This window comes from Ostrea edulis, chromosome 4 (assembly GCF_947568905.1).
Source record: "Ostrea edulis chromosome 4, xbOstEdul1.1, whole genome shotgun sequence".
Classification (NCBI taxonomy): Eukaryota; Metazoa; Mollusca; class Bivalvia; order Ostreida; family Ostreidae; genus Ostrea; species Ostrea edulis.
The window spans coordinates 38310369-38334681 of record NC_079167.1 but is presented as its reverse complement, the minus strand read 5'-3'; the positions used below and the strand labels follow the sequence as shown (position 1 = coordinate 38334681).

Sequence of the window (24313 nt, the reverse complement as noted above, 5' to 3'; positions counted from 1 at the left end):
ATTCCTTAATTTTCAATTGCTCTGAAATCACCAACGAATACTACAAAAACACTGAAGCAGACATTAGGGTTAAATGATAAATTTTCCTTTAAAAAATACCAGGTATATCCTATAAATAAATGTGCGCTAGTGTTTTATCTCCGAAAACGATGATAGTGAGCGTTCGAAAATCATGAATGTGGATTGCAGTAATTTAAAGGGGGACAAAATGAACAAATGAAGTTTTAATGACAACGTGCTGTCACCATTTAAGGACTAATTGTTTTTAGAGCAGTTACGAAGAGAACCTGGATCCCAACATTTAAAATTAAGTATTCAACTTCAGGCATGTAGCATCATTTTTTCAAAGGAGGAGGGGGGACCGGAGAATTCGACTTCACAATTTTAGATACATCTTACCTATACATTTAGCCAAAATCATAAGGGGGGGGGGGGGGGGCTCAACTTTCACTACGTAGAATCAATTTATTACTTCTTACCATTACATATTACAACAATGTATTAAAAAGGGGCAACAATCGACCAATTCGTTTTGCTTGCCATGTGAAAATAACTAACTTTTCAAGTAGAAATAACGGAAAATGAACGCTGTCAAAATATAAAAGTGAGAGGGGGCAGCTCCCCTTCTACGTGCCTGCACTATGGTCATACAGACATACCATTGAGGATTTAATGTTGGTGTTTGGATGGGCGTCATTGTTATCTTAAAACCATACAAGAAACGATTATTTGCAATGCGTGACCATGGGGTATTTTTCTGGTAAATCGTAGAATCTCGTTGACATCGGTGAAATTTCCTTAGGGACATAAAACAAATCATAATTTCAACAGGAAGCAGTGTATTCCGTAACTTGCACAAATATATTACATCAAAATAACAAATGACAAAAATATATCTTTAATGAAATAATAATTTATACTCCAGACTGACTCTACGCCTTTGATTTTTCATTTGCATTTCTCTTCACAGACCATTGTATAGCATTTCAATTCACCATGAAACTGAATCGTATATTAAAGGAATTCAAAAAAATTAGTACTCGTCAAAGTGGATTTCATGTTATAGGAGATTGGCGACTAATCCATCCCAGAATCTGTCTACCGACAACCACACATTCGTTACGATGAAGTCGTCTGCTTACAAATCTCCAAACACACAGGAAGCAACAAATTGAATGCTCAAAATGGCAATAACCAATGATATTTTTCGTTACAAGGGCGACATCCAATGATAAGTACTGTTACATGGCCTGCACGACTGAATTATGGACGACACTCGGAAGTGTTCATGACTTTTCATTGCACTATATTCCCATTATAGAAAACAAACACTAAGACACTCCGTGTGCTACATAACACTGCAGCACTTCTTTTGTTTTTTCTTGTCCTTGAAATTAAAATCGTTTACTGCGTTGGGTTCTACCTCGACTCTTGCAGAATCTGGCGATACGACCTTGTCCTCTACTCCATTTTGCTTTGGTTGAATACTGACGGGTGAAGACTGAGAGTCTTTCACTTTAGTTTGAGATATACTTTCCTCCTGAACCGGCTGTAAAGTCTGTCCACCATTAGAATTGTCTCCGCTTGATCTGGAGGTGTCTTTACCTTTGTTATCGTTCAGAATAAACGTATCACGAATTATTGTAGCTCGTTTTAAAATGTCCTCGGCCTCTTTAGACAATTCACCATCTGGTTTGAAAGGGTTGTCTCTGCTCTCTAAGCTAAAATGAATAAAAACAGATACACGTAAATACAAATATATAAAATATATATAAGTTGGTATGCACGTGTAAACATGTGGAATACATATACACTATTTGATTATCCTTATGATGTAACAAGTAGGATGTTTATAATTAACAACAGAAAAAATTACCATATACTCTGATAACCACAATCTCCCATTACAAACCAAGACCATAATTTTAACAGTTTCTAGGAAGAAAATGGATTCAGATCGGTAAGACCGTGTTCTTCTTGCCGCGCCCTGCGTAAAATGACGTGTAGGGTGCAGTACATGTAATAAGATATTTGCTGAAAAATCCCCATAAAACAGATCATAATGTCGACCCCAATCAATCGCTGTATGTAGCATCTGATTTGTCTTGAGGCGCTGCTAGCTAATCTATTTTTGATGCGCACAATAGAGTATACGGTGTCTTTGAATTTTCTTGTTTATATGATATTTTGCAATTTCAGAGAATTCCGGTTACATCTACGAATCAATATCAAAAGCAGAGATTCCGAGGAATCGCGGGAAATCGATGAACGGCATCATCGAGATGAAATTCCAGACTCTTCTCATCTGGTAAATATCCACCACACAAACGAGTAGTCCACGCTGTTTTAAATGTTCTTCAAAGGATACCCCTGTGACGAAATTGTTTGGAATTGATAGCCGAAAGGCGACTAGTCTAGCATTGTGAAAACGACTGTTACATCTCACACCCCGTTACTGTTACGTGCTGTGGAGCTGTATTAATTTTCGTAATCAGATAAGCCGTGATAAGAAAAGCCTCGGTTTGTTTAGTTGGGTTTTTTTCCTTGGGGCCATACATATCACCCGTCTCTTAACGTCTTTTCTTTTACTTAATGTCGTTTTAGTATCGTGTCAATTTCGATGTGTTTACATATTCTACTTCCTGTTGTCATTACTTAAATCTAATACTGTAATTAGTATCCAGTGACACAGAATAATTGGTTCCTGTTGGGGCACTATAAACCTGAAACTGATATGAAAATGTAATAAGAACTTTGTGATATTTGTGTTTTAAACTGTCTATGGCGTGTTTTTTATCAAATTTTATCAGTACTAGTCATACCGAAGATACAAAGCTTATTTCTATTAAACGATAACACGATAATACATAGAAAAAGCACACATTCATTGGAAGTTTCCAGTTGCAATGCGGCTGTGACATGCAAGTCAATATTTATTTCTCATTACTAACGGATACACATCTAACGAAGTATGGGCAAGATAGAAATTATTTTTGATGCATGACATGCTCCTGAAAACTGAAGGGCATACAAGATCCATACAGGGGGCAAGCCGCAGTTTCAGACGCAACTCGTTGCACGACAGGAAGTATCCGCCCGTTCTGATAACAACCATGCCTGATAAAGTCTGCGTGCATTAGGTTATCGTAGGATGCCATTTTACAAAGAAAAATAAGACTCCTTCAGTTACTAGATTGCAACTTACATGATCTAAATAGCCCAAGAATTCTGGTCGTAGAATTGCAACAACAAAAAATATGGAAATATGCGAGTTTCTTTAGATGTAGGAGAGTAACATAAGAACGGACATCATTGACATAGGGGGTTTTCACACGGATAATCAACGATAGCACATTCCACGCAAAGGTATTCACTTATTCACGGGAATCGATGCATAATTTCCCGATAAATACACTGAGCAGTACAAGTTTAGAACAGAGGCGCTAATCGATGAGGAAGAGTTGGAATGTCAGAAGAAATACGAATGTCCGCCTTTAGACGGCTTACTTACCTCCCCTCTCGCGAGTCTTCCATTGTGCCACTCCAAGGAAAACTTACAGATGCATCAAAATGCGTTTGTTTCTATAGTAACTGCAGAATTTATGCTAATATAATAACAGTCTACCACTACTGTCACTGAGTCGCTGCACACAATGTAATTATCCCCTGAATTAGCAAACAGTGTGCGTTGTTTACACGACAGACCTCGCCTCCTCCTCGCTGCTAACCACTACCGCAGCGCCTTGAGCCACTGCAAGATACGGTTCATCTGCGACTCATATCGGCGTTAATCACTCACTGTTTTGCCTGATTTTCCCCCAAGATTCGCACCTTTACGACCCACTAGAGAAACACAATACAACCAGGGCACTAAAATAGCCTGTGTTTCAGCTGCTGAATGCTGAATCAATTTCATACGGTGTTGTGCAACTCGGAATATCTTAGTACTTTACGTATCAATGCACCGTTTACAAGTATCCTCAAATAATTAGAAGCAGACACATGCTACTCTCTACAAAGCGTCAACAAACGATTATTCCAAGCACAAACACTGCACCACATGGTATTACTCAACAAAACATTCTCTGGTATGTGACACCGGAGCAACAACTTTCAGGTCATCATTAGAGAGTGACTGCAGTATGTAAATCTTTTGTAAAGGGATATCTTCACTTCCTGCATCTGGCCCAAATTCCATGAAGATGTAATTCTCCCTCAGAATCTCTGAGTATTCTAGTTTAATCTCTATAGCTATGTTACCTTGGATGCTGCACAGTGGGGAGTCTAGGGAACCTACCTACTAATGTTGTCCTTCGACTTGATTGCGTAAACTCACCGACTTTTGATATTCGTCTTTAAAAAAATATTTTTATATATGTTATTCATATTTGTGATTTATTTATACTTCATACAGTTAGTCCTTTAACATTTAAACAAAAACAGCTTGTTCTCTTTCTTTATACAAGTATTTCATAAGAAATTCTACATCATCATTTTCAACTATCTAAGAGAATACCCTTTAACCGCCTACCTAATCTTTTAGAATGAACCTAAAGCGTTCTTTATTATGAGTGTTAGTTTATCAATTGTCATCCTTAGATTAAGAAAATAGATATGAAAGATATACTGTAATATTTATAAAAGACTGATGCGTAATATCCCCTTCAACATCTGATTGTATAGATACAGTAAACAGTAAACCCACTAGTAACACCCCGAGGAGGAAGGTATGTCTACAGAACACGTGACTACAACACAATGCAGAAATAGCAGAACGATGGTATCAACATGACATCATAAAATAAACTTTATCCACTGTATCAATACGAAAATAACACTCGTTTCTAGAAGCTAGAAATACAGACACAGTTAGAATTCTGGAGTAGATGACTGAACTTATTTTATTAAAAGTCCAAATATTTATGAATTTATTTCTAACATATGTGCTACAATCTCTACAGCGTAAGAGCTAAATGTTGGAACAAAACCTAACGGTGCGGTATTGTAATATAATTGCAATATTCAAACATGAAAAATTAAAAGAACTGAACCACTCTGCACAATTTGATAATCTATATATAGATACAATTACAGATATCATTGATATTTCATACAATTTTGGTGATGGTTTAAAAGTCCAAACTAATTCTACGAATATCAATACCGCCTGTCACCTCGAATATTAGTGCGAAGGGGCCATGGGCATGAATGGCGCGTGTGGGGAGGGGGAATGTGATGGAGCAACTATGGTTGAAATGCATTCCTGCGGTACCGCATTGACAATTCATCTCTCATACTACCAAGTGAAGCACATTTCACGCAAAAAATCTACAAACGATCGGTACTTGGTCTACTATATAAGAAGGTACAAGTCAAACAGATTGTTTCCTCCAAACAAGCTAAGCATAAAACGAAGTGCAAAACTGAACGAGTGGGGGAAATTTCATTTGAAATTGACTATGATAAATTCAAATTACTATACACTTCATGAAATGACATTATCTTGCACAATTATGAGTTGGTTACAGAGACTACGCGACATTTCTGACATTTTCTCTAAAATATTTTTTTCATCTCCTGGATATAAAGAGTTCTTGTATTATTTCCGAAATAGGTTCAACTTTTATATTGTAGTAATATTACAATAATTTGTATATCGGCCCGGGCAGCTCAGTGGTTAGATCACCTGACTAGTAATAAAAATGTTCGTGGTTCGATACCCGATTATTCCAAGTATTTTCTCTCCTTCTTTGCTACAGTGATTTACACAACTCTCTGTAATACATTTGAACTGACTTTTTACTTGCAACATTCAGGAACTAAAACAGACATGGTAATCTACCCCAAGATTTTTTGTAGAAACGTATAGAATGTAAGTGAATCATACGTGAAATGTCACGAAAAATTATATATTGAGAAACTTCGTGTATATGTCATCACTGAAGAGTTCCATACGATGAGAGAGAGAGAGAGAGAGAGAGAGAGAGAGAGAGAGAGAGAGAGAGAGAGAGAGAGAGAGAGAGAGACTCAGCAACAGTCTATATAAGAGATTTAAAAGTTACCACCTGTAACACATAAGATCACGACAAACACTATCGACATACAATATTGCATGTAGTACTATAAGCACTGTCAACATGTGATATCAGGGTACTGTAGCCTGGTGGTTAAATAACTACATTAATGTAGCCTGTAGCCCTCTCCGGGGGGGGGGGGGGGGGGGGGGTCTTCCTAATACGTCAGATAAAACCCGGATAGGGTTAAAGTATTGTTGCTAGTGGTTACAGTGCATTTTTTTGGGGGGTTACCAGGAAGTCCGATTCTCAATCCCGACACCGTGTCAGACCTACATGTAATAGTTTAACATATAGCTAGTGACTGTCCCGACACCGCGTCAGACCTACATGTAATAGTTTAACATATAGCTAGTGACTGTCCCGACACCGCGTCAGACCTACATGTAAGAGTTTAACATATAGCTAGTGACTGTCCCGAAACCGCGTCAGACCTACATGTAAGAGTTTAACATATAGCTAGTGACTGTCCCGACACCGCGTCAGACCTACATGTAAGAGTTTAACATATAGCTAGTGACTGTCCCGACACCGCGTCAGACCTACATGTAAGAGTTTAACATATAGCTAGTGACTGTCCCGACACCGCGTCAGACCTACATGTAAGAGTTTAACACATAGCTAGTGACTGTCCCGACACCGCGTCAGACCTACATGTAATAGTTTAACACATAGCTAGTGACTGTCCCGACACCGCGTCAGACCTACATGTAATAGTTTAACACATAGCTAGTGACTGTCCCGACACCGCGTCAGACCTACATGTAATAGTTTAACACATAGCTAGTGACTGTCCCGACACCGCGTCAGACCTACATGTAATAGTTTAACATATAGCTAGTGACTGTCCCGACACCGCGTCAGACCTACATGTAATAGTTTAACACATAGCTAGTGACTGTCCCGACACCGCGTCAGACCTACATGTAAGAGTTTAACATATAGCTAGTGACTGTCCCGACACCCCGTCAGACCTACATGTAATAGTTTAACATATAGCTAGTGACTGTCCCGACACCGCGTCAGACCTACATGTAATAGTTTAACACATAGCTAGTGACTGTCCCGACACCGCGTCAGACCTACATGTAAGAGTTTAACATATAGCTAGTGACTGTCCCGACACCGCGTCAGACCTACATGTAAGAGTTTAACATATAGCTAGTGACTGTCCCGACACCGCGTCAGACCTACATGTAAGAGTTTAACATATAGCTAGTGACTGTCCCGACACTGCGTCAGACCTACATGTAATAGTTTAACATATAGCTAGTGACTGTTCCTCCACAACGCACGATAAAGAACCATCACTGCTACGACCTTGAGAGTCATGCAAAGGTCAATTTGTGGCACTTCACGTAAAACTGGCGACGTCTCTATTATAAGTGAATCATTCTTGAATGGGACGTATAACCACAAAAAGAACACAAACAAAAACTTCGACAATTAATGCCAAGACAACCACTGTTGACATAATTATGATATCACCACAAACACATCGACATGTAACATCTGTACACATGTAACATCCGTACACTGTCGACATGTAACATCCGTACACTGTCGACATGTAACATCTGTACACTGTCGACATGTAACATCTGATCACTGTCGACATGTAACATCTGTACACTGTCGACATGTAACATCTGATCACTGTCGACATGTAACATCTGATCACTGTCGACATGTAACATCTGATCACTGTCGACATGTAACATCTGATCACTGTCGACATGTAACATCTGTACACTGTCGACATGTAACATCTGATCACTGTCGACATGTAACATCTGATCACTGTCGACATGTAACATCTGTACACTGTCGACATGTAACATCTGTACACTGTCGACATGTAACATCTGATCACTGTCGACATGTAACATCTGTACACTGTCGACATGTAACATCTGATCACTGTCGACATGTAACATCTGTACACTGTCGACATGTAACATCTGTATACTGTCGACATGTAACATCTGTATACTGTCGACATGTGTGTGTTGTTCATGTTGGAGGGGTGTTTATTTTTTTTGGGGGGGGGTGGCGGTTTTTTTTTATTTGTTTGTTTTCTGGTGTTTTTAAAACCCATCTCTGGTTGCAAATCACAGTAATATTAAGAATAAGATACATGCGTGAAATTTAGTGCATGAAGCCCTTTTTCCCAACTCGGCTTTAAAGCTTTATGATACGAGGATTGCCGAGTGTCTTCCTTGGTTAACAAATTTGACATTCCAAACCATTTTAAGAAAACCGTTTTGTACGACACAAACTACAGCTGTCAATTCTAATGAAATTTAATGAGTGGATAACTGAATGACAAACATGGACTTTGTCTGAGGTGAATAATTTTCCAGTCTGGAAGCGAAGGCTAGAGGAATGGATTAGTCATACACTCATTGACTCTCTTCATTATAATAAAAATAAAATAAAATGAAAATAAATGTTACCAAACAAAGTTTTTTAGAAAACATATAACAAGTTTCTCTGCCTGTAAAAAATTATTCTAAAGGTCTAAACTTCTGATAGTTTCTTCTAATAATAAAATAAAGTGAAATTTTCATTCATTATTCATTTTTAAGATAATCATGCCTTCTTAGAGGGCATCAGTAGAAACACTTGACATTTTAAATATTCAACATGCGGTATTAGCAACACACAATTGTTATATTAACGAAGTCTCATTCAAATCTTTCTTATCTGGACATTTAAGTCATTAAGAGAAAAATATGCGAGGAATAATAAGCAGTTAAACAGACGGATGTACATACAGAATATTCAAAATTGCTATGAAAAGTAGCGGTGTGAAGGACATGAGAACTACAACAATTGTATGACAAAAGACGGGGCTTCTAAAAAACACACCGAAAGGCTTAGAGACGCGGTGGCTGAATTTCAAAGGAAATCAGCTCCATTTCAAACAATATCAGACATCAATGAGAGATAAATCATCAGCTTATCAAGACTTTATTGGATATGACTTAAATTTTATACATTATTAGGTTTCTTAAGCAAAGACGTACTTTCGGGATTACTCTCGGGTGAAAGAATGAAATGAACTACATATGATACTAGTATAGTGCAAAAATTTCTAAATTCTGAGTGAATGAGAAGTCACACCACCTCCTTTATAATTTAAGTATTCAAAGCAATCGATATATTTCTCAAGATACATGTTCTGAGTTTGTGATCTTGAAAGCTTTAACCTTTATATTTTTAAAATCGGTTAAAATGTAATAGAAATTCAAGCAATGATAATATAAACCGGTAGATTGTTTGCAGTTTTATTATCACATCGTTTATATGAAAGACCCTCGGCTTTCACTCATAGGGCAAAACTTTTGGCGAATGATTTGAGTTTCAAGTCTTCGGTCTGATGAGACCGCAAAAAAACTAGGGCCCTGTGTCAAAGCAGGTGTGGCACGATAAAAATCCCTCCCTGCTCAAAGGCCGAGCATAGGCCTATATTTCACTGGCAATGACGACGTCTCCAAATAATTATGAGTGAAAAATTCTCGAGCAAGACGTTAAACAATATACAACCAATCGATCTGAACGGTTTTGGTATGAACTCACCACACCCTATAGTTCTGTATCGTATCATATATAATATGTATAATATCGTGAAAACATGTAATAGGATTGAAATCCATCAGGTGACATATACATTTTACTGTGCTACACCTACAGTTTGGTATGAAAGAAATGCCGACTAGACGTGTTCCCCATCCATGCAGACAGATCAACAGAAACTACAGCTAGAGAATGGCCCATATATGGGTACGCCGAAAAACAGTGTCATTTTAAGTTGATGGAAGTCTTATTTCATGCTCGTAATTTCTCTTTAAGTATTGTAAGTGGCAAGCTAAAAAAGTGTTTACATATAATTTTGCCACACTACATTGTCTAAAACACCACAGAAAATTACAACACTGCAATTCATCATTCCGCAGTCATTATATATTAACGCAACAACAGAATATCCGCGCAATCTGCTTTTTACTAAGGATTCGCACAGGGCAGAAGCATGCAGTGGTATGCCATTCCGATTATTTTACACCAACACATCAAAGCCTTACCTGGCCGACCGTTTGACGGGCCAGATTCCTAGGGGTGTGTCTGAGAGGACAACGATTTCGCTGGTCCCTGTAGGACTGGGAGCGCTAGGCAGTGCTGGTGGCGTAGAAGTTATTTCATTGGGAGTATCACAGAAAGTCACTTTACTGTCGGCCTTGTTCCGGGCCTTGTCATGGCTGATTAAATCATAAAAAGGATATTAAACACTAATTCAGATGTCCATTTTGATTAACTCGATATTTATAAGGCATCAAGGAATATGCACAACCCTTATCTTTCAAATAACGATAATCTTTTTTTTCTTTCTTGATTAGAACCTATTTATAAAAGGCCAATGGGCCACGTAGCTCATTTGGGCCACCCTTACCCCTGCTCTCATTCTCGGGATTTTGGACCCCTTATTGTAGTCCCATAATACAAAGTTAAGTGTTTGACCAAATTTAAATCGATGTGATACTAAACTGCAGCCTCGTCTCTCGTGAGAATGTATTCAATTCACATATATTAAATCTTTGAAACCCTATTGTTACATCATCCATGGTCCGAGATCTATTTAACATAACTGTGTATCTGCAATGAATTTTTTTAGTTTCAATTTCACAGTATATTAGGTTTGTACTCTCGTAAGTTCTTTAAATACATGTATTATTTGAACAAATGTGAATATATAGGCCACATAAGAACTTTTGTATTCTGTTTTGTCATTTTTGACCAAATGGTTCTGAAGGAAACAACTAACGATTCCATCCTATTTTCACTATTCTATTTCCTCACTTTTTCTGGAAGATTTTAACACTCTCCTCTCCAAATTAATGGAGATGTCATGAGTTAATTAAATGTAAGTTAGATTCAAATGGTTTACTTAGATTTAAAAATAAGATTCTTGGACATTGGGCTTTTTTAGATTCTAGGACATTGGGCTTACTTTTCCATTTTAATTGCCCTATTTTCCCAAACAAAATATGTTCTACAATAATCTTCTTCACCTAACTTACTTAAGTGGCAATTGAAGGATGTAACTGAATTCTGAAATAGTGAAACTTTAGCCATTGATATCTCCGAAGACGTGAATTTGTATGCCTTGTGCTCGTGGCAAAATCTTCGAGCGTGAAACATATGTATCAACACCTATCATAAAAAGCACACTGCGTCTCAGCCACTGCATGTAAGCAATAAATTAATACTATTTAATGATTTATCACAAGCTGTTGGTATGGGTATTTTATATAAAGTCTATTAGACGAGATAATAAATGGAGATCTGACACATTCCCTAAACTCTACTGACGTAAGACACGTACAAAAATAAGTCCGTACCACCAACAAATTGCTCAATTGCCAACAAAATACTGTGCATACAATTTCTTCTATTTAGATTAACATTTAGAATAAGAAGTATGTTTTGGAGTAAATGTTTACGAAACGTAAATACTACACGCGTTTCCGAAGTCAAATAAATATCATTCTTATCGCTTGAAGATGCTGTTATCTGACCTTTCAAGAGATAAGTTGCAATTCACACTAGAATTTAATATTCAGATAAACAAAGGTGTTACCCGTCACTATTTTGAGGCATTTACAATTTGGCAACGCTATTCAACTCCAGGCTGTTTTGCATTTTCCATGAAAACTACAGAGTTATCGCCCATGAAAGTGTATCGTTTCCCACATATGATATAAATGTCAGAGTAATCTGATTTACGGATGGGTATTTGACTTTTTGATGGCAACGTTATATTCCTCTATTGTTTTATCGATGTCTCTCCCGCGTGTCCTAAGTAAAGCATTTGATAAAACTAAAAACAGCTCAATTGTTTGGGTCCAATCCAAAAGACAGTCTGGAATTAACATGGCTACATAAAGCATAATGAATTTGTCGCGTTGATATATGTAATTTACATTAAGTACACCTTGCAGATAGTATGATGGAAATATTTTAAAAGAGATCTAAGAAAGCGGTTCCTATTTTAATCCATGAAACGTTTTTTTTCAAATAAAGCCACTTACGTATATATAATACGTTAGATGTAGATATTTTATCTTACATACCATTTACAAGAACAATTCAGACAACACTCTTCGCCTTTCCGAGTCAACTCCCATGTATTAACTGAGTTATTATTTTCCGAATTACTTTCTTCCTCCATCAGACGTCTGGAGATCGAGACCAATGGTCAGCCCAAGCATCCAGATGAATCAATCCGCCATCTTTGTTTGTACTTTCATACAATATGTATCTATATCACGTAACGAGGAAAAAGCGAAAAAGTCGATAATTTTCCGACCAAGACAGTCAAGACATTGACTGGGCTACAAAGCGGTGCACGAGACCATATCAAAACAATCTGAAAACAACGCTCCTCATTTCTTATACACACACCAGGAACTACAGATTTCGTTGTTATTCCAAAAGCATCCAAATACCAACTGCGTGTATTTATTGAAACACACAGTTCTTGGCAGATAAATAGGATGTATCACGAAAACTTCTCACAACACCAAAACCACTGTCCTCGCGAAGGCAATTTTCTCCTTCACAATTCTAGGGTCGTACTTCAAAGTTACGGTTTAGAAGTAATTATGAAAGAAACGCCTCCGACCCCAAAATACCTGCTTCCTCAAGACATTTTTGTAAAGCTTCCAAATTATTACAAAATATTGCTATGGAAATATACGAGATTCAAATTGGATGAGAAACAGAACCGAGGAGAAGGTCGAGGCTCTGTGTTGGCTACCATGAATCGATAGATTTACAAATTAAAGAGCACTAATACATATCTTTAGCCACAGGAGCTGTCAAGGGATTAGAACAAATTATGATGAAAGTCGCGAGTAAAGGGAAACTAGTGAAGAATCCTTCCGCAAAGTCATCCGTGGCGGTGAACTTTGGTGTTTTTGAGATGCTGACATCAATGAAGACAAAGAGGAAATCCAGTTATCTTTTAAAGTCATCAAAATGCAGTAAATGAAGTTTTACAAACCAGTAATTATCAGAAAACCTGTAGTATGTAAAGTCGCTCTGTCACTATTAATTACTACTAGTTAGATGCTAAGTAAAACCTCGTTTATTTCCGGATAATTCCTTAGTGTAAATGCATACGAGTGCATTGGCTTTTTCCACACTAAGTGGAGTACCTCACAGTACAACGCATACGATCAGAACCATTTATCCAAATGGAAGTCGACATATTGACAAGTCTTTAACGAAGAAACGTTTACACTTTTCTCTTTTGTAAACATCACCATCTGCATGCAGGTTCCTTTAGGCTTACATCATCGACCTCAAGTTAATTAGAAGAACATGCAGTAAAATGGCAATGCGTTCTGGGATTTCGAGTAGTTAAGCACACATACTTCGAATCGAAGAACGTAATCAAGGCATTATAAAGTATTGTACACTTGTTTCACCATTTTCAAAAATGCTGAAGGATTTTGATTTCAAATTACATTTGTATTCTGTTTAATCATGAATATGCGCATGAAATAATTAAATCTGATGTCTTTGTTGCATATGAATAAGATTGATGACGCGTTTAAAATTTAGCTAATAAAATAGAAGGAATGTCAAAAACCTTGCTTTGATTGGTAAATATGAGATATCTGATACCATGATATAGAAACAGCTGCAAATTCCACCTGCATCTTCAGCAAAAAAAAATTCATTTTTTAACATCAAATATTTTTCTTTGCATTAATAAAATATTGCTCTCAATAAAACGGGAGAATCTGATCGCTTCAGTCCCTGAAAAAAAAAGACATTGGTGCCAAAATTGCAAATGGTATACATGTACTGAAAATGCTCTCAATTTTTTTTTAACGTTTCACAGTTGCTTAGATGAAAGACGAAAGCAGCAGAACCTGTTTACTTTCTTTTGAGTGCTTCCGGTTGGTACATACAAATAACTCTGTGGCTATGCAAAAAGAAGCACCTTTCTGGCAGGTATTGCATCGTTCAGTCTGCCCCTACCATCTCATGCCTGTAATATGTATCTTTTAATTGAGAAGAGGGCCTCCTTTGAAGATAACTTAGCTAAGCCTGATTGAGAAATTTGTTTTCATGAATGGCAAATTGTAATAGGCTTAAAGATAAAATTAAACGGCTGTTTATCCATGTTAATGAAGGCATTTCATTTCCATGGGGTGATCGTTTTGTACAAATCATTGTATAAGAAATTGGATTTTTAATAGAATTAATTTCATAATCGATATGATACTTTCCTCATCAATGTTTCGTTTTTAAGGTTTGATTCACATCTGTTCACAGGTGATTGAAAGTAAATAAAAAAAAGCACGGTAGGGGTGTTTACACGGCCGACGATAATGAATATTTGTGAGTTACATCGATGTTAAGTCTCGACAAACAGGTAGGACTTAAATATCAATTTAGACACATTTGATAGAGCTTATTTAATCATGCAAATCTTGATAAGTGAATGAAAGAGGCGAGACATTGATTTTTGTTACAATAACTGGCTCTCTCTGGTGCCGACTTTCAGTGCTACAGTTATTGTGGCCGGAATTTGGAAACGTCTTCAAAGATTGCAATATTGATCTTTACAATGAAACGTAAACAGAAAAGCACAAATGTCAACATGTGGGTTTAACAGGTGATGAATGAATATTCAGATGAATTCATGCATACGATAGTGTTTTACCTTGGCTGTGATAATGGTTTGATCGGTACATCGCCGACAATATCGTCAAGGTCACATAAACGAACAGACTCCTGGGATTTCTCTAAGGGTTCCCTGAAATAGAGATCGTCATTGCCATCACTGTCGTCGATAAATCCCACCTCACTTACGTGCGTACTTTCCAAGGGGGCAAATTTCACGGATTTTATAGACGTATTAACATGGTTCGTTTCGGGGGTAGGGCTGTACTCCCCATTCTGTTCAACTGACATTATTTCCAATCGAAAACATGTACAGCGAGGTCAGAGTATAACAGTGTACATCGAATTCACATAGAGCTCTATAAAATGCACACAATATTCCACTATTCTCTTCTGTCAACGTTAGTTATGACTCACAACTTCACCTGAGCCGGTGAACGCATATCTACGACTTTCAAATCAAACTAAATTTTCGGCAAGTCAAATTAATTGATAGGTAAGAAGATTTGCCACATGATTAGCTGTATAATTACACACATCAATTCAACATCAATACGGACAGGTTAATTCGAGGTTTCACATGAAAGGAAGAGGGTGTATAACCTTTCTCCAAAATGTACGCTCACGATTGCGGAGACCGTGTCCAAACTCTATATAGAACTGAACGTGACAGGTCTACGTGAATAAGTCCAGATCTATTTTATGCGGTCTTTGTCGGAAATATTTATTCTCTTGTGACTTGTAAAGGTAACACTGGTCAGCAGTGGCGCTCGAAGTCTCTTAAATATTTATACAGAGTTGATAAACTCCCGATTATGTAATAATCGATTGGGATGCTTAAACACAATGCCGTCGTTATTGAAAATGACACTTTTTATGTATTTTTTGTTAATGAGAATCAGGAAAATTATTATTAATGGCTAACGATATCCGGTATCGATTAATGCATGCACGCACCTCAAACGGACCGCTGCATGAAAATAGCATAGTTCTATGCATATTGCAAGACTGTACAAACCGTTTGCATAACTTTGATTATGACACTACTCGCTGTATGTACATGTAGTAGTAAATGTTTAATATGATAATATCATAGAGACATCAAATTGATGCTTCACAACGTAAAGAGAGACGTATCATATTTTACAGTATGAAAATCATTTTAAAAATGATTCAGATATGTCCCCGTTTAACATTGGCAGTGACTGTTCCTTCCCCGAGCGTCCGGCATTACGAGTTAAATTCGTGGGTCATTCGGACTTCGGAGGTCTCATGTCACGGTAGGTAAAATATAGGTTTGAGTCATGTTTTCTCTAGCACGCAATAAATTATTTACAAGACACACTCTTCTTACATAATATTTTTAAAACAGTCCGGGAAAAAAATATCTCTGCCTTACTTTTATTAGTTGTCAAAACTCGGTCTTGACTATAGGTTGAAGATGCTGAGCCTGTGCCAGAAACTGTCTATCTTAGACAAATAGAATGTGACGCTTCTGGAATATTACTTAAGATTCCATATCATGTTCCCCGTTCTGCTTGTGTGCCTGATCGATCGTTCCTCGACTCCAAGGGTTAAAAAATAAATGCCAGAGTTATCTTCCATACCGTCCACTTAATCATGTGATTTCCTAATCATTTGTTAGAATAGTCGTTTTCAAATCGATTCTACATAAGGTCTTTGTAAATTTTAATTGCTACGGCAAACATTTTTCTCAATAATACATGCGTAACACAGTACTCTGCCTATTTTTGTAGCATTCTGTGGTTTAAAACATGGAAACAGGCCAAATATGAGAAGTTCAATGAACGGTTATAATTAACAAGTTAATGAGGATGAAGGACTCGTAGATGCCTTCTCTCAATCGCCTCCCTCTCCTATATATATACTGGGCTCCTCCTCAGATAAACACGCACGCACGTGATAATATTTTGCAGACGGTAATATACTTTACGTACCTGATGGTTCATCAGGCCGTTCATGTTGTGGTTAGCACAGTACGTGGTTTATGGTGGAAGAAAAATGAAAAAAAAAAAAACTTAACAGGTGACAGTTCTCAAATGAAGGCTATATGTCTCTGTGGCGCAATTGGTTCGCGCGTTCGGCTGTTAACCGAAAGGTTGGTGGTTCGAGCCCACCCAGGGACGATCACATTTTGCTGTTATAATTCATTTCTTCACCTTTTGTCTTGCACAATAAATTAATGAGACATTACAGAACATTATCAGGAAACATTTACTTATACACTGTACACCCCCTTCCAAACAGACATGAACCCACAATATTGTACGGCTTCCAGGACACAAATAGAATAAAATAATTTTGGTAAATATGTAGGCTTTGAATAACTCGCAGGCAAAACCACTCACTTGATGTTTGCGGTATTTACTAAATTCTTGAAGAAGTAATCTTTAGGATCTGTTTGATGTTCAGAAAAATCTTCAATGATCCATGTTTCTACCATAGACCCATTGCTCCCAAAAGAAACCCTAAAACAGAAAGAAAGCAAAACATATTACTTGAGATATATTAACGATTCAGTCAGATATTCATATTCCGATGTTTCAATGTATCCGTATTGTGGTCCCACTCCAGATGACCTTGTACGTGGGGTGTCATTGTTTTGGATAGAATTGCTCTCATACTACGTAAATGATATCCTTATATATTAGTTTTCATTCTACTCAATGAAATCTGATAATGATGAACATGCAAATATTGATTATCTTGAGAAAATAAGTCTGTTTACCAAGCAACGTAAAGTAGTATACTACGAGAGATATTTGATGTTACTCTCCTCTGTGACCTACATATTTTCGATTTCTAAAGCTTCTACGACCCACATATTTTCAATTTCTAAAGCTTTTAGTGCTAACTACATAGAACATCAATATGAAACTCAACATCCCTAGCTCACAGGGCTAAATTACAAATTGTACGGGTAATGCGTAGCTTAATCAGTCTACAAATTCTAAGTCAGAAACCTCCCGTCATGGCTCATCCTTTGAAATTAGAAGACTGATTCAATGGCACCGAGTCAATTTGGTGAAAAAGAATTTATGCAATTAGCCGCCCGTGATCATGATGTAGGAGATAAGATTCGTCCTTGTCGCTGGCTGGATCCTTTCCAGCATCTTCAATGATTTTAGTAACTCCTCTCTATTCGTAGACCCTCTGTCTCATTAAGTCTTCTCGGTGTAGTGGGTTTGGATGACTTTCGGTTACACGGAGCGCACTACATGCTGCGTAAGGTTTTGTATGTCAAAAGTTTTAAAAACGTTTTTCAGGAGAAATTTTTACTTCATTGGGGTTATGCGATGCATAACCACGCTAAGTTGTATTTTGGTGTGCTTCTAACTTTGTGTGTGGTAGTACGAGTTTTTTCCTCAAGTATGTTTGGGAATTGAATCTTGGGTTTTAAGATGGGAACACATTCTCAAAATATTTGATGAATACAGAATTTCATTGAAAAAAAAATTCTATATTGCAGATCACATTTTGTTTTTGACATCCATTGACACATTACTTAAGCGTACTGAAAATCCTGCCACTGAAGTCTGGGAGTGTAAGTTTGACAAAGTGTCTTTGACAAGTCATGACAACCTTTTCAAAGTGACAGAATCTAATACGTCACTGAACATTGTCATAATAATCGTACTTTAAAAGTGTTTAGCGAGTTCTGAGAAAATCATGCAGTTTCTGGGTATTTTAAAGATCGTGGTAGTGAGAATGAAGCCTTCTCAAGTACAATTGTATATAGCATGAAGTTGTAGAAAGTAATGTGAAACTATTGAACATTTTGATACAATACATCTGATCGTCTATACAGTGGGTGGTCTCTCAGCCTCGGCTAATCAGTATCTGTACCGTTGTTAATCTACTATTGCTTATACTTGTATAGATCTTCGTTTCTTGGATAACACACTTTGTATGTAAACAGTAAGAGGGTAAGGTGGCTGAAACCTCACAAAAGATTCAAGCATCTTCTCCTTTCTTAAACGAGCTGGAAATGCACCAAGTCCCCCAAAAAACTGTAGACATTCAGAGTCTTAGTTTTTGGGGGTTTTCAAATCGAATGCAGATTAGAGCAATGATCAAAGCTCGTGGAAATCGCACTTGAGCTGTTTATCTAGTTTCTTTACACCGACTGCTTATAACAGTATAATGTGCACCAATTGTACATTGAACTGTTTACAAGTATCGAAGTAACTCAGATCTTTCTTTCATAATATAGTCTGCTTGTGAGTTAGTCATATGCACACAATATTCTAGCTATAATTTTGTAGTAGCCATGCAGACATTCAACATGTTTCGAAATTGACTTCCATTAATCCTGACAAATACAGGAATCATGACTATAGAAAATCGATTTCTGCAATGCTTGAAATTGCACAGCAGATGGAATGGAAATCAACAAGAATGATAATGAGAAAATTATCTTGTAAAAATCTTTTACTAGTACCTTTTCTGTGTGTTCATATTTATCATCTTCAACTGTCTACCCGAACATCCTCGAGTTCATTTTTCACTTCATCCAATACACAGCATCTTCATTTTTTAAAAACTGAAACTATGATAATCTAATAATGCTGATTCCTGGCCAAATGAGGTCCGTCCGTTTGGACTGGTCAAGTCCGTAATTGATCGGTTTTATTCAACCCTTTCACGAAAAACACAGACACCACTAAAGACGGTTTCCCGAGAAAATCGGAATCTTCATTTTCCAATCGCCTCGTTTTGGCTCAACGTCAGGAGAAGATGATTAGCGATATATTTGGAACATGGAAATGGCTGGGGTTATTACTGGCCAAGGTTTTTCTTTACTCCGAGCAAGCTGTTTTACAGAATGTACACGTTGGACGGAATGTAATGAAGAAGTAACACTCGTCTAAGACAGATAAAATACGCTGGTGTTGATATGGTTGCGAGACATGCATCACTCATCATTTAAAATAATGGATGGGCCTCCACACATCTTTATTGCTGATATTCACACACACATAAGTCAGCTTAAAAGTTTCTCAACTCTACAACTGACACACAATGAAATAAAATCTCTGGTTTGGAAGAGATATTAAGTGAAAGAAAAGAAAGGGAAAAAAAAGAAACCTTGACGCGACGTTTCTTTCGATATCTAACGTTGTTCGACGATTTTTTGCCACAGGGTTATGGCAGCTTATAAACCGTAACATCAATTTTGATAATCGTTAGACATAACCACTTAAAGCTGGACTTTCAAATGTATGGATGACTGAACTTTCGACAGCACGGAGTGTCACGTTACGCCCCTGTGAAGTGACCCCAAATAATGTTTAAAAATACAAATCAATTACCTTTTTGAAAAAAAAACCCGTCTAGCTTTGCTTTATTCCTCGGCATCTGGGAGCATAGTTATACCCTGTACTGAACATGAAAGCTTCTATCAAAATTGAATTATTGTGATATTCATGGATCCTAGGTTAGGGGTTTGGGCCCATGGCTGGATTTCGAATGTTTCTTCTTTGCTTCTTAACAGTTAGGAAACAAACTAGGTGCCTACTTATATTGCACACGAAGACTGTGAAATTCATGAGTCAGGGAATCGCACTTCAAGATGGGACTAATGGTATGTGGATCATATAGTGAAAATGCATCAAATGTTCTATATTCCTGAACATCTAGGAAACAAACTTTGTGTGTAACTATACTGAACCTGAAGGTCTACCAAAATTGTGAAATTAGTATTAATGTTTAAATATCTCCTATAACTATGAATATCTAGCACACAACAGGATGCATATTTATAATGAGCATTAAGGCCTCTATCAAGAACCCCTGGGTCAGTAGTTTTTGTCCCATTCGTTTCGTTTGTTTGTATGTTGTTTGACGTCCCATTCGTTTCGTTTGTTTGTATGTTGTTTGACGTCCCATTCGAACAATCTTCGCCCATGAAGAGACCTCCGCGTTCTGTGATGAGAAATAAATTTTATCCTATGCATGGTGCTTAGGACGCAGTATTGTATTGTTTATTACCAAGAACCATACAGTTAACTTTTTTACTTAGAATAAATAAACATAAATATATACAAAAGTTATACATAAAGTTAATATAATGCAGGATAGGTAAATGGACACAATTCATTCAATGTATATTTAGATAGTTGATGTCTGTGAGATAGTAAGTATAGTTTGTAACATAATAAATATGAAATATGATATAGTAAAAAAAAAAAATGAGGATAACATCAGCATTATGTATGTATTTGAGTTCTTATATTTGAACATTTATATAAATATAAATATAAACATAATTCTGTGACATTTTCTGTTGATAACAACTGAACTAGTTTGTAAGTAGGTTTTTGTTTAAATGATATTTTTTTATATAATTTTTTCTGAAATTATCATAAAATGGACATACTAGCAAAAAGTGAAAAGCATCTTCTATTTCTGCTTTTGAACACATTTTACAAATTCTCTCATTTCTTGAAACATGATAATATCTACCTTGTTCAACCTCTAAGCTATGTGATGACATACTGATATATTATAAATATGTATTTGGAATTGCTTTTGTTAAATACAACTGTAACTTAAATCCATAATTTACATATTTGCATAAGTAACATTTTGATGAATTTTCAAAAAATGCATTCATTTCTTGTAAAAACACGTTATTCAGCCTTTATTTTACCTGTAATAAAAAGTGCTTTTCGTTAACATTATGGGAATCCCATATATTTCCAAAGCCTAAGGAGCATATCAAGCCTTTTACATCTAACAACCAACAGGTGAAAATTTTTGAATTACACAATAATGGAGGTTCTTCATGTGCCAACACTTACCGGTACATGTGACCTCCATTTTAAGGTCACATCTGAAAGACACACGAATTTCATTGTATCGCCCCCTCCATTCCTCTCATGGCGAGTCTTTGTGTGAAATATGGTGACTCTAGGTGAAAACGGAAAACACTTGTAGCCCTAAAATTGTTTTCTTATATCAGATTCCAGTTTTCATGGCTGTTTGACCTCGAAATCGATAGGGATCATTCTTTTTCCATGGCTAGTCAATGTGAGAAGTTTGTGAATCACGGGTGAAAAGGGAAAAACACGGTTAGACTCGGAGACCGTTTTTTATATTAATGCCCAGTTTACTTGACCCTAAGTCATTTTGCCCCCCCCCCCCCAATCGATAAGGATCAACTCATGGTGAGTCTGCGAGTTCTCACTAACACTAAAAAAAATATATAGAAGGGTTGAAAATAAACTCAAACGCTAGAATAAACACCCCGAGGGTGATATGTTAAACTTTTTTGCGAAAATATAATCCAAAGCAATTTTTAAAAGTATATAAAACAAATACATGTAAATCCATTCATGTAAGTTGATCCTGCGGGGATTCAGGTTAGAATAGGCCCTCAGTACCCCCTTGCTTGTCGTAAGAGGCAACTAAATGAGGGCGGTCCTTTGGATGAGACCGCAAAAACTGCGGTCCCGTGTCACAGCAAGTGTGGTATGACAAAAATCCCTCCCTGCTCAAAGGCCGTAAGCCCCGAGTATAAGCCTAAATTTGCAGCACTTCACCCGCAATGGATGTCTCGATATGAGTGAAAGATTCTCGAGAGGGACGTTAAACAATGTACAATCATCAATCAATCATGCAAGTTGTAATAACCTAAGATAACTTTCTACGCATTTCAAAAACCTTGGCTTTAATACTGCTGTACAAATTTTACGAAACTTTTACCCTCTGTAGGCTTTAGCTATACAAAAATGAAGTTCCTTTCAGAAGAAAACATAACAGATTTAGCAAACAGTGATCAGTTCTCGGTTCTCAGTTCTCGGGAACTTTATTTACACATAATTACGTGAGATCACCAAAAACGCAAAAATAGAGTTCTCGTGAATAATACCAGTAATTATAAGGCTCGACAAGTTAACAACAGAGTGCAAACTCATGGAGTCTAATTTTTATAGATATCATAAGAAACGGGGGGTAACTCTTATAGTTTATTTATAGTAACATTTCGACGACTCGCAAAAATTGTTTCTCGAAAATATTCAACCGCATTATGTCGGGAGAATAAAGTCTTGTAAATGATAAGTGATTTACAATATTGAAAAACAACGTCGTGTGGTACTTAGTGGCTGGAAGACGCCTTTAATCCATTAGGTAAGACACGTATGTTTCGTTTTTTTCCCTTCCAAACTGACCATTTTCAAATTCAACTGCAAGGTATAAAACAGTGTGCCAAGAACGGCCTAACAATCGGTATGAAACATGTCAGACAGCATTTGACCCAATGATAGGTTGTAATGACGAACTAAATCGTTATAACGACCATAAAATTTGCGAAATGCTGACTTCAATCGAGACTGTTGAAACCCCTGTACCATCAACTTGTTTGTCAGTAGCTTGCCTCGATTTAAAAACTGACTATACGCAGAACAAGCTCTTGCGTATCGAATCAGTTGAGAGATATAAAAACCATATGCAGGTGATAATGGAATATTGCTACATAAATATGGGAAGTTGACGATGGAGAAACTGAAATAATCCCATTTGTTATACAGTTGAGTTTTCAGTTTACCGTTAATGTCTACTTTCAATAAAATATCGAAGTATGAAGCAGAAGTGGACGACTCTGTGGTGTCTTTTATATTGTTTTACTTATTAATTACCCCATATCCACTGGCTAGGTTGGAATGTAGGAGTTTGTGAAAATCCTAACCCGATAAATGTCAATAAACAATATTTACTCACACACAAAAGTTTGATGACTATTTATTAATTAAAAGTTATGTGGAATAATTAAGATATTCTTTCAAAATATCCCCGTGACCTTTGACCTGTAAATGAATAATAATCATCTCTTGGGTGTAACCAACCTTCCTATGACACTGCGGCTTGTATAGCTTTGATGACCATCGGACAGGGTTGTTGGACAACTGTATGCATGCTAGAAAGTCCCATGACCTTTGACCTGACAATCAATAGGGTTCATCGACTTGTCATGACTAATCTTATTATGAAGTTTGATGAACATTGAGCATAAGGATCTGTAGGTGCATATACAACAATTGTTGTATGCATGCTAGAAAATCTCTTGACCTTTAGATCAAAAGGGGTTATGCCTATCAGAATACGGCTCTTCAGTTATTGGTCATTCTACTGTACGCATGTTAGAAAATCTGTGACGTGACCAATCTGCCCAAGAACTTTGATGACCATCGGACATAGAATTCTCCCTAATAACCATTCAGACATCAAATTGCTCTATGCATGTTGTAAAACCACGTGAGTTTTGATCTTTTGACCTGAAAATCAATAAGGTCATCTACTAGTCATGAAAACCCTGCCTGTGAAGACTGTGAGCCACTGGACAAAACGTTCTGCAGTAATTCTGTCCGACAACCTATATTTAATACCTAATGATCGAGCGACATATTCCCCTTCTTCGAAAAAAGGCATAATAAAATGAATGTTGATAAATGAATGCAAAATATATGTATATGATAATATAATTTTTTTTTCAAGAAAGTAGAAATTTAAAAAAAAAA

At 36.8% G+C, this 24313-nt stretch overlaps 1 protein-coding gene and 1 non-coding gene across 4 annotated transcripts in view; one reads left to right on the top strand and one right to left on the bottom strand.

Moving 5' to 3' along the window:
- Positions 1-822: 822 nt before the first annotated feature.
- The window catches only part of LOC125668467 (uncharacterized), a 57582-nt gene continuing 34091 nt past the window's right edge, over positions 823-24313 (bottom strand). Inside the window, exons 3-8 of one of the 3 annotated variants that reach the window (XM_056162556.1) lie at positions 21596-21704; positions 19234-21444; positions 17141-17260; positions 14812-14904; positions 10160-10333; positions 823-1721 (exon numbers count right to left, since the gene is read on the bottom strand). In XM_056162556.1, coding sequence (XP_056018531.1) covers positions 1349-1721; positions 10160-10333; positions 14812-14904; positions 17141-17260; positions 19234-19259 — 786 coding nt within the window. In that variant the 5' untranslated portion in view covers positions 19260-21444; positions 21596-21704 and the 3' untranslated portion in view covers positions 823-1348. Of the gene's footprint in view, positions 1722-10159; positions 10334-12205; positions 13724-14811; positions 17261-19233; positions 21445-21595; positions 21705-24313 lie in introns of those variants that run through there. The other 2 variants (XM_048902674.2, XM_048902677.2) reach the window with 2 other exon arrangements.
- Positions 16845-16918, top strand: Trnan-guu (transfer RNA asparagine (anticodon GUU)). Its single transcript has one exon. It is a non-coding gene; the product is annotated as a tRNA-Asn (tRNA).